Source organism: Perca flavescens, chromosome 23 (assembly GCF_004354835.1).
Source record: "Perca flavescens isolate YP-PL-M2 chromosome 23, PFLA_1.0, whole genome shotgun sequence".
Taxonomy (NCBI): domain Eukaryota; kingdom Metazoa; phylum Chordata; class Actinopteri; order Perciformes; family Percidae; genus Perca; species Perca flavescens.
Genome location: NC_041353.1, coordinates 27,104,569 through 27,116,841, shown reverse-complemented (window position 1 = coordinate 27,116,841; position 12,273 = coordinate 27,104,569). Strand labels below are relative to the sequence as shown.

The window sequence follows — 12,273 nt, the reverse complement described above, 5'->3', positions numbered from 1 at the left end:
CGGCTCCTATTCTGACCATGCCTGATCCCTGCCGACAGTTTGTGGTGGAGGTGGATGTATTCCAATGTTGGGTTGGGGGCAGTTCTCTCCAGGTCTTTTCTTTCCATAAACTGTCTCCTGCAGAGAGGAACTACGATGTTGGCAACTGGGAGTTGCTGGCTGTGAAAGTGGCGTTGGAGGAGTGGAGAAATTGGTTGGAGGGGGCGGAGCTGCCTTTCTTGGTCTGGACTGACCACAAGAACCTGGAGTATCTACGGTCTGCGAAACGGCTGAACTCTCGGCAAGCCAGGTGGGCGTTGTTTTTCAACAGATTCAACTTTACACTGTCTTATCTTCCTGGTTCCAAGAACGTCAAGCCTGATCTTGACTGTTTGACCCTGGTTCTTTCCCCAAGTCGGAGGAGACCATTCTTCCTGTGTCCTGCGTTATTGGTGCCGTTTCGTGGGAAGTAGAAGAGAGAGTCAAAAGTGCTACTGTTAACTTACCTGTCCCGGTCGTCTGCCCGCCGAACCGCTTGTTTGTTCCTCCTGAGCTCAGGTCTCCAGTTGTCCATTGGGCCTACTTCAGTATGTTGTTGTGCCATCCAGGAGTAAAGAGAACAGTTTTTGTGGTGCGACAACGGTTCTGATGGCCCGGGGTTGTGGATACTGTGAAGGAGTACGTGGCAGCTTGTCCAGTGTGTGCTCAAAACAAGTCTTCTCATCGACCTCCTGCTGGATTACTCCATCCGCTTCCTGTTCCCTCTCGACCGTGGTCTGACATATCGCTGGACTTTGTCACAGGTTTGCCTTTCTCTGAGGATAACACCACTATCCTCACCATTTTAGATAGGTTCTCCAAGATGGTTCACTTTGTTCCATTACCCAAGTTACCCTCTGCCAAGGAGTTGGTGGAGATAATGCTTTCCAATATGTTCAGGCTTCATGGACTTCCCAAGGACGTGGTATCAGATCGGGGACTCCAGTTCGTCTCTCGATTCTGGAAGGTGTTCCGCAGTCTCATTGGGGCCCCCATGAGTCTGTCTTCAGGATATCATCCACAGTCCAACAGACAGACTGAACGACTGATCCAGGAGTTGGAGGGGGGTCTTCGCTGCCTATCCTACAGGAATCCTGCTAGCTGGAGCAAGCAGCTGATTTGGGTTGAATACGCCCACAACACCCTGCCCTGCTCCTCTACCGGTATTACTCTGTTCCAGTGTATTTACGGATACCAACCCCCCATCTTTGCTGCGCTGGAACGTGAGGTGGGAGTTCCAGTGGCCCAAGCCGTTGTCGGAGGATGTGGACCAGGGAGCGCCAAGTTTTGCTTCACAAATCTTCCCAGTACAAGAAGGCTGCAGATCGCCTGGAGATCCAAGGCGCCTACCTACACTAAAGGTAAGAGAGATTGGCTTAGTACCCGGGACCTTCCCCTCCGCTTCAGTCTAAGGAAGAAAAAAAAAAGCTAAGGATTTACGAGCTGTGGACTTGAGTCAAGATGCTCTTCTGGTTGAGTGAGCACTAGGAGTGTTGTGGTGCATAGAATCTGACTCATTCAAGTTCAGGATTAATGTTAAAGAAAAAACAGTCACCAGAAGAGGAATCCTATCTACAGTGTGTTCTATTTACGACCCCTTGGGGTTTCTCGCTCCATTCACTCTTCCTGCAAAAATTCTGATGCAGCAGTTGATCAAAGATAAACTTACCTGGAATGAGCCTGTTCCAGAGCCTGGTTGACATCAGACCCTTCTCAGTTGTAACTGAGAGTGGGTCTGGGCAAGCTTCATTCACAGCCCATTTCCAAAGGGGCGTCACCAATGGACGCCGCTCAAATGCCCATTTGAACCAGCTATCAACTTTTGCTGTAAGCAGATGTCTAAAGCTTGTGGAATTTGGTGGTGTTGTAATAGCACAACTCCATCACTTCTCAGATGCAAGCAAGAGTGGCTATGGGACTGCATCATATCTCAGACTGACAAATCATGAAGGTTGTGTGCACTGTGCATTCATGTTGGAAAAGTCAAGAGTTGCACCCTTGAAGCAAATGACAATCCCACGAAAGGAAATGACAGTGGCCGTAGTGGCGGCAGACGTTAATAAGATTCAATTCAATTCAATTTTATTTATAGTATCAAATCATACCAAGAGTTATCTCAAGACACTTTACAGATAGAGTAGGTCTAGACCACACTCAATTTACAAAGACCCAACAATTCCAGTAATTCCCCCAAGAGCAAGCATTTAGTGCGACAGTGACGAGGAAAAATTCCCTTTTAGGGAGAAACCTTGGGTGGTGAGGAAAACTTCCTTTTAGGGAGAAACCTCGGACAGACCCAGGCTCTTGGTAAGCGGTGTCTGACGTGTTGGTTGGGGGTGTGATGAACAGTGGTAATAATAGTCACAATAAAGATAATGGAACTTTGACTAAAAAATTGTAGTTGTAGTAGTTCATGGCGTAGCAGGGCACTGCAGAGCATAGCAGGACGTAGCAGGAGTAGCAGGGCACTGCAGAGCATAGCAGGGTGTAGTAGGACCACTGTGACAAACTCCGGGGAATAAGCTCCCCAGAGCTAAGTTAGTAACAAGTCCTCATTTCTGGGACATGGATGCACACAGATGGAAAGAGAGAGGAGAGAGGAGCTCAGTGTGTCAAAGGAAGTCCCCCGGCAGTCTAAAACTATAACAGCTGGTGCAAGGCAAACCTGAGCCAGTTCTATAAGGGTTGGTGGATGAATCTGACGACTATGAAGATAAGCGGAGGGAGAGAAGCACATGACCCGCAGCCGCAATGGTTGCAATAGACTGAGCTCCTACACTCGACCTCCGTATTTCTTTAAATAAAAAGGTCTCTACTCGTTCGGAGAAGTTTGCTAGCATGTCTGTGCTTAATGGAGGGGTGGCTAATGTGAACATTCACCGCGCTGCCCTGGGAACGACCCACGGGAGGACAGGGTTTGCCTTCGCTCTGGCTGTGGAACCTGGTATTTTCTGGCTGGAATTGTAGGAAGAGGAGGACACGCTACATGCATGGATCTCCCCCACAGCAAGGAACCGGAGAGTGACCGTGGGACTTTGACTCAATGCTGGGGGCTGCGACTGGAGGACTCAGCACCTGTGGACTAACGGTATTTGGGCCATTGACTGGAGGACGCTGTGTGTAAGTTTTGAAACCAACCGTTGGAGAGACATCTAACCAGACTGTCAGGAATGATGAATGCTGGCTACTCAGTCTACAATCTATATTTTTGAGGACACTTAATCGGGCTAAAAAAAAAGGAACATGATGACTCCTGAGGATGCGCTATGTAAGTTTTGTAACTGAGCTTTAAAGGGACACTTAACCAGACTGAAAATACATGATAAATGCTGGCTGGTCAGTTTACAGTTTATGTTTGTAACAGCTGAGCTACAGTGAAAGAACATGAGGGATACGGTCTGTTAAGCTCATAGTCTTCTTATTGCTCCAACTAGATTGGTGTGTTTTTCACACAGCTTAGTCCAGGATTTTTTTTTGTAGGTGTTTATAATATTGTTCATGTTTAACATAAGAATTCACCAGACCTGTTTCAATTAACCTGTGACTTAAGACAGGAGGTGTAGTTTTGAGCTGTAGTTTTGCGCAAACTTCGTTTGATGTGATCACGCATCTTGCAAATAGGGGAGGGGGTCTGCGGTCTCAGAGGGTTAGGGGATTTATTTTACTTTTTAGGTTTTTGCTAAAGAGCTGACAGTTCAACCTTTGCTACAGATTTGTCAGCAAAATCCGGTAGGGTACTCAAGACACATATGCGTTTCAATTTTGAAGATGGCTGAGCTTTCAATCCTTTCGGTTAACATCAGGGGGCTAAACGGGCCGATCAAACAAGCAAAATTTCTGGATTATTTAAGAAGGAAAAACATAGACGTGGCACTTATACAAGAGTCACACTTAAGTTAAAGAGATGTAAATCGTCTACAAAATAAATACTTTAAAGTTGCTGCTTCATCTAAAACCAAGGGCTCTATTGTGCTGCTGTCACGAAGATGTACACTCACCGTAGACAAAAGTAGTAAAGACTCTTCAGGCAGGATATCTTATATATGTACTACGATAAGGAGTAGGAAAATAGCCTTTGTCTCAGTATATGCACCGGTTACATATGATGAATGCCTAACGAATGAATTGCTTTCTCTCAACGAATACTCACTAATTATAGGGGGAGACATGAATGCAGTACTAGACTTAAATCAGGATAGATCAGGGGTCAACCACACGAAAGCCCAAAAACACATATCGGACATGTTTAATGCAGTTGTGGAATCCCACGATCTTATGGAGGATGCACAATCCTACTAGCAAGGATTACACCTTCTTTTCCACACGTCAAGCACCCACTCCTGCATTGATTATTTTTTGTGCTCCAGTGTACTTAAGGCGATGTTCCACACAATAGCAATGGAACCAGCAATCCTGTCTGACCACAATGCGCTGATAACCACATTCCGTTGGTATATGTTAGGAGAGAAATCTAGAAGGTGGCAATTCAATAATTCCCTTCTCCAAAACACATCTTTTAATACAGAATTTGGAGCCAAACTGGCGGAGTTCATATCAATCAATAATGGCTCAGTTTTGGATCCGGCGTACATCTGGCAAGCCACTAACGGATTTATTAGAGATTCCATATCACACACGCACGCACACACACACACAAGGCTCCATAATATAACTGGCAAAAGTAAGGTGCCCTTTTTTTTCAGCCCTAAAATTATCAGCGCTTGTTTACAGATTTACACAAACTGTCTCTCACGCACGCACGCACACACACACACACACACACACAGCTCCATAATATAACTGGAAAAAATACAATGATTTCATGCATCGGCCTACAGGGGCAAAACGGTTGAATCTGGTGGAATACTGTAAAAATGTCAAATATCACCAATGTCACCAAAATGAAATGCTGACATTACAAAATGCATGGTTTTATACTGTAAAGACAGTGAGATTAAAACATGTGGTTATAATGGAAGTCAATGAGGCATTTTTGTCCACGAAGGTGTCCAGACGGAGTATCTGGAACTGCATAAAAAATACTAATGCAGTCAAATCAGTTTTTTTGCTTATCTTTGACATATCCAAGACTCTAATCACCACCAAAGCCCCATCTCCATATTATTCATTATATGGAAAAAAAATCTTTTTTTGTAATAAATAATGCAATACTTCAAATAAATAAACTGGCATTTAAAAGGTTAAAATCCTGATAATTATTGAATGTTTGGTATTTTTGAGCAAGTTAGAAGTTGTTTAAGTGATTTATGAAAAAAAAAAGCAGAAACAAATATGATAATATGATGATTTAATAACAGTTTTTTGGACATGTATATTTTTGCCTCGAAGGTGTCCAAAGGGAGTATCTGGCACTATGTAAAAAATACTAATGCAATCAAATACATTTTGTTCATAATCTTTGACATATCCAAGACTCTAATCCCCACCAAAGCCCCATCTCCATATTATTCATTATATGGAGGAAAGAAAACATTTTTTTGTGTTTATTTTTTTTATTTTTTATTTTTTATAAATAATGAAATACTTCAAATAAATAAACTGGCATTTAAAGGGTTAAAATCCTGAAAATAATTGAATGTTTGGTGGTTTTGATTAAGTTAGAAGTTGTTTAAGTGATTTATGAAAAAAAAGCAGAATAAATATTGATATATGATGAGTTAATAGCAGTTTTTTGTGTGCATGTACATTTTTGCCACGAAGGTGTCCAGAATGAATCATTTAAGTATAAAAAACATGTAAGAGTAAAAAACACTGGATTTAAAAATTTTGACTAAAAAGAAAGGTTCCTACAAAATTTCATGCCATAAGCAGTAACACAGCAAAAATGATCACAAAATGAAAAAAAAAAAAACGTGAGAAAAATGTACAAAAATGCCCGAAGAGGGCATGAGGGTTAAATGGAAAATAAATAAAAAATTGATCATAAAAAAAAGAGGAGAAGAGAAGGGGTGCCGTGTAGAGCTGGGATGATTTGTTGACGTAGTCAACTTCATAGATTACGTAAATGCGTCGACACAAATAATTTGTATTGACACGTCACTAAAAAATAAATAAATAAAACTTGTAATAAGGAACTAATGTAATGTGGAACTACTGTTAGTTCTAAGGACACCTAAACTGTAGCCCCGCCTTAGCTCTGAAACTAGCCAAGCTCCTCCGCCTACTTGCAGTTTTTTTTAGGTTGACGGTCCAGTGAGTGAGTCAGAGATAGCAGCACGAACGACGAGTATGGCGAGTGGTGGCGACCCACAAGAGTTCTCCGCCAGCCTCTTTAAGATCGCAAGTTTGAGAAAACTTCGAGACTGTATGGCTGCAGTCTGGAGCCTCCCGTGTCATGTCCTCTCGTCTCATGCCGTCCCCGCCTCGAAAACTTCGGTCTTTAGGTTAGTTACAGTAGTAGGCTACAGGCGAGAGAGTGGTGGATAAGACGAGGACTGTGTGTTGGCGTTGTTCAGCAGTTGGGTATGTTAGTGGAAATACATCTAACATGCTAACGCATATCTGACGCCATCACCCAGATGTGCCAATACAATAGATACAAATAATTAAAGTTAAATTAAAGGGAAAAGAGCTTGGATGTTAAACAAGAGCTTATTCATTATTTTACCTACTGTGAAAATATATATAAATACAGGCTACTCTTTTTGCACTTGCTCTGTTTACTTTAAGTTTTTATTTTTGTATTCCTCCTGAAAGTGACTTGATTTTGTGGCCTACATCTGGCTTAAGGTTGCACAAAAAATTCATTTTACTTGAACAGTGCAGTGTTAAACAATTTTAATAAATAGAGATTTGAACCTTATTGAAATTTGTTATTTGTAAATTGTTAATAATTGAGCAATGGGAAAATAATCGCTAATTGAAAAATTAATCTTTAGATTAATCGAAAAATTAATCATTAGATTAATCAAAAAATTAATCGTTAGATTAGTCGACTAATCGAAAAAATAATCGCTAGATTAATCGTTTAAAAAATAATCGTTTGGGACAGCCCTAGTGCCGTGTGATGTTGAAACAAGAGTTACAAATGGAGCTGCAACAATCAGCATTCTGGACCGACAGTACTACAGTCTTAAAGTATATAGAAAACAACACTCGTTGATTCAAGATATTTGTAGCTAACAGGGTTTTCACCATCTGGGAATCAACCAATCCAATACATTGGAGATACATCAATACATCAACAAATCCAGCTGATTGTGCATCTAGGGGCCTAACAGCATCCAAGTTAATCAGTAACCTTGATTGGATTCAAGGTCCACCATTTCTTCGAGAACCAGAGCATCTGTGGCTGGAGGGACCTAAACTGCTAGAGGTTGAAGAGGATGATAGGGAGGTAAAAAGGTCAGTTACCACAAACCTCATTCGAGCATGAGGTTCAAGCAGCTGAAAACACAGACTCAAGTGAACAAGCTCATCAACTACTATTCCAGTTGGTTCAAATTAAAAAGGCTGTGGCATGGGTGCTCAAACTCAAGGCAATGCTGAAGCAAATGAGTAAAATGAGAAAAGAGTTGTTTGCAAAAAATTGCTACTACCAAACTGGTCAAATCAGACAACAAACCGTGGAGCAACAAATGCAAGCCTACAAAATAAACATAGAAAAGGGAACTCTAACTGTTGAAGAAATAATCTGTTGCTGTCAAAACCAAAAGTTTCAAGATGAAGTCTCAAGTTTGGAAAGGGGAAACCATGATCTAAAAAGAAGCAGCCCTCTGTGCAAGCTGGATCCAGTGCTTCAAGATGGGTTGTTAAGAGTTGGAGTCCATCCATCCATCCATCCAGCTAGCTTTGCCCGCTTATCCGGTATTGGGTGGCGGGGGGAGCAGCTCCAGCAGGGGACCCCAAACTTCCCTTTCCCGAGCCACATTAACCAGCTCCGACTGGGGGATCCCAAGGTGTTCCCAGGCCAGGTTGAAGATATAATCCCTCCACCTAGTCCTGGGTCTTCCCCAAGGCCTCCTCCCAGCTGGACGTGCCTGGAACACCTCCCTAGGGAGGCGCCCAGGGGTCATCCTTACCAGATGCCCAAACCACCTCAACTGGCTCCTTTCGACGCGAAGTTGCAGCGGCTCTACTCCGAGCTCCTCACAGATGACTGAGCTTCTCACCCTATCTCTAAGGGAGACGCCCCCTGAGGAAACCCATTTCGGCCGCTTGTACCCTGGATCTCATTCTTTCGGTCATGACCCAGCCTTCATGACCATAGGTGAGGGTAGGAACGAAAACTGACCGGTAGATCGAGAGCTTTGCCTTCTGGCTCAGCTCTCTTTTCGTCACAACGGTGCGAGAAATTGAATGTAATACCGCACCTGCTGCGCCGATTCTCTGACCAATCTCCCGCTCCATTGTTCCCTCACTCGCGAACAAGACCTAAGGTATTTGAACTCCTTCACTTGGGGTAAGGACTCATTTTTTGGAGTCCGTCTCAGCAAATCTTCTATGCCAGCGGAAGTCATGCTTCCAGCTATTATACCTAAGGATTCACATATCACCACTCTGATACGTAGGGATACTCATTAAAGATTGGACACTGTGGAAGAAATTATATGCTGTCCCAGCTTCATCAAAGATTTTGGATCCCCACTGCAAATTCCACTGTAAGAAAGTTTCTGTCAAGATGCGTTGTCTCCTGAAAGGTTAACGCCCGCAGAAAGGAACAGAAAATGGCTGACCTGCCTAAAGATAGGCTTCAACCAGTTAAGGCACCATTTTCTCATGTTGGCATGGACTATTTTGGGCCATTTTTGGTCAAAGGAGGGCTCTCAACTGTCAAAAGATATGGTGTGATGTTTACATGCCTAGTAAGAAGAGCAGTGCACATGGAGAATGTGCACACTTTGGACACTGACTTGTGTTTGAATTCAATCCAGCGGTTTATGTGCAGAAGAGGACAGGTGTCAATTGTTTGTTCAGATAATGGCACTAATTTTGTTACAGCAGAACGAGAACTCCGTGATGCCATTCAGCATTGGAAAAATACAAGACACACTTGGTCAAATAGGAGTAGAATGCATCTTTAACCCTCCTGCAGGTTTTCACTTTGGGGGGAATTGGGAAAGGCAAATCCAGTCAGTGAGAAAGATTCTAAAGTCTGTGCTAAAGGAACAGGGTGTGGATGATAAATCACTTCAAATATTAATGTGTGAAGACGAAGCTATAATAAATGACTGGCCAATCACAAATTATCTGATGACCTTGAAGCTTTGACCCCTAATAACATCTTACTGTTGAAAAGGCAGCCTTTGCTTCCACCAGGACTGTTCGAAAAAGAAGATCTGTACTCATGCCGCAGGTGGAAACAGGTACAGTACATAGCAAACCTATTCTGGAGACGGTGGGTACGTGAGTATCTGCCCCTTCTGCAAGAGCGCCAAAAATGGACTCAAGTGAACCAAAATCCCACTCCTGGAGATGTGGTAATGATTTTAGATGATTCTGCCCCAAGAAACTCCTAGGTTTTAGGTAGAGTCATTCAAACTATGCCAGATGCAAAGGGACTTGTTCGCAGAGTGTTGGTAAAAAAAAATAAAATCAAACACTCTAGAAAAACTCTGTCTTGTTTGTGAAACAGACTCTATGTCTATGGCCCTTCTGTATTATTATTTGAGTAATTGGTTGCCTTACTGTTTCCCAGTTAGGGGCTGGAAAATGTATTTGCTAATGTTTAAGTTTCTATATTATTATTAGGGCTGTCAATATACATTTTTTTAATCGCATTAATCGCATGCCGCCATTTATTAATTTATTTTCACTTCACTTGGCTTCACGTCGTGCCTAATACGCTACTATTTTGACCCTTTGCCGCACCTTTACTTATCATCAAGCTGTCATACTTCCTCCTAACACATCCTCCTGCTGCTGGCTGCAGGTGAAATGATGGAGAAATGCAGCAGCAACACAATTCTTTTATTTTCCAAAACTCCTGGACGGCTCATAGACAAGTCAAAAGCCATATGCACATTGTGTAAAGCAGAATTAAAATATCACCGAACCACGTCAAGCTTGAGCTACCGCCTACGAGCTAAGCATAGCTCGTAGTTAACGTGACTCAGGTTAATGCTAGTGGGCTCAGGCAAAGCACTATTTTGGAGAGTGCTACTCGCTGACCTGTTATTGAAAACAAAGTGCAAAGTGCAAACGCTGTCTCATTAACCACATCAGTGAGTAATCAAAATTATTTAGAAGTTACTGCACACTATATTGACTCTGGTAAGTAGGGTTGGGTACTGAAACGTGCCGACCTAAACAGTAGTAACAAGACCGAATAAGAATGAAAATTTCGGTGCCTGACTTTATACTACATCTGACAGCAGGTAACGTTAGCTTACCTTTAGCTAGCAGCTGGGTTAAACATGGTTAAAATGCTGACAGCTAACGTTAAACAGTGTAAAGTGTGACTGTATTTCACTGTAGAGGATTCCAACACCGGGACATAACAGTCTGCTCTGCAGCGCAGCAGCTGCCGATGCGTTCACAGACGGTGCGTTCACTTAAAACAGGTAGCCTCGTGGTGCATTCACAGTAATTGTAAAATACCATTTTCCCATCTGGTGGTTGTTTTTGTTGTTCAACAACAATTTACTGGTGAAATAAGTTATTGTTATAGTTATTACATTATTATTAAATCTTTAATTTTGACCATGGCCTTAAAGGAGAACTCAGGGCAAGTTTTCCGTTAATCTTGATTGCTATACGTATATGAGTACTGCCAATAGCAAAAAAAAACTAGCTGAATCGGTGCTAGCAACGCGGAGCTGCTGCAGCTAATGCCGAGAGCTCCCACTCAGCTAAAACGGCAGTTATGGGGGCATGAGATAAAGCGTGCCTTTGTGCCTCTTAACAGACACAAAATGCAATTAAAATGTCTGTGCAACATGACCAGGGCCCTTACATGACAACAATAAACAAATTCCTGACTGTTGTTTAGTACCCTTCTTTTTTTCTTTTTTCTTCTTTTGTTTATAGTAAATAAATAATAAACTAATACAAATCTTAAAGTCAAGTTCATAAAGTAACTTTCTTTGCATTCATTTGATTGCCAAACAAGACACACTGGTAAGAATTGCTTTCCATTGTTAATATGTACTTAAAAACAGTTCTGAAATGCAAAATAATAGAATTTTAATCATGTGATAAAACATGCGATTAATCGCGATTAACTATAGAAATTCAGCGATTAATCTCGATTAAAAAAATGAATCTTTTGACAGCCCTAATTATTATAGTTATTTGATGTTGACATACACTGTATTCAACTATGAGTGTTGTTACAGATCTGATTTACTCTAGTTCTATGTTTTAGCTACTGCGCAGATGCCTTTTGTTTGCTAGAGAAAAAGAGTTGTTGTGGGTCAGCGGTAGCGGCGGGGCAAAATGGACCATAAAAGTAATGTAAAATTTGTAACAAATAAGTAATGTAACAAAGGTCGGAAAGTTGGAACAGCAGGTTGGATGTTTTCAATGTGGATTTCTGAGAGAAGCTCGGGGAAATGTTTGGGTACGTAACTGCAAACTTAACTAAAGAATTGGAAATAAAGAATGAGTCAAGAAAAACTGTGCCTACTGCTGACAGAAGGGGATTTAATACAAGATTTGATTTTGCTACTACAAAGGGTCTCTCAGAAGTTCATTATTTACGTGCAGTGGAGTGTTACTCACATTTTTAACAGACTACCTTTTAAGCAGACTGAGCTTTGTTACGTGGGTGTAGAACAGTACCTGTCCATAGAGAGTTGGGCAACTAGAGTGACGTCAGTGTTGTCAGAGCTGGGCTCATACTCATAGTGGAGGAAGTAGAGGTGTGTTCGGTGGACGGTGAATCGTTCTCGACGGAACTCGTAGCAAGGATCATCTTCATCCAGCTCTGACAGAGTCTTCTGAAGCTGCAGGCAGAGAGGAGAGGGACAAATGACACACACACACCACTTGCTTTGTCTCCTTTCTGGTGCAGGAATTTAAATCCCCCCCAAAATCCATTTTAAAAAAAGAGAACATTTCCCACACATACTTGTTACCTCTGCATTGGTTTATTGCCTTTCAAACAACTACATGTAGTATTACTACTACATGTCTTGAGATGCATCATAGTATGTGGACTGCCAGTGAATTTCTGTCTGGATATATATATCTTCTCTGACATTAACAAAATAGGACAAAAACACAGAGAGCGAAAATCTTTTCACATATACAAAACTGTGCCAGGGTAAATGGACTGCATTTATAATGCTTTCA

At 42.0% G+C, this 12,273-nt stretch overlaps 1 protein-coding gene across 1 annotated transcript in view; it reads right to left on the bottom strand.

Annotated features, from left to right (window-relative positions):
- The window catches only part of large1 (LARGE xylosyl- and glucuronyltransferase 1), a 253,489-nt gene that overhangs the window by 38,456 nt on the left and 202,760 nt on the right, over positions 1-12,273 (bottom strand). The window contains exon 11 of the mRNA XM_028570704.1: positions 11,761-11,924. Within this exon, the coding sequence (XP_028426505.1) occupies positions 11,761-11,924 (164 nt within the window). The remainder of the gene's footprint in view (positions 1-11,760; positions 11,925-12,273) is intronic.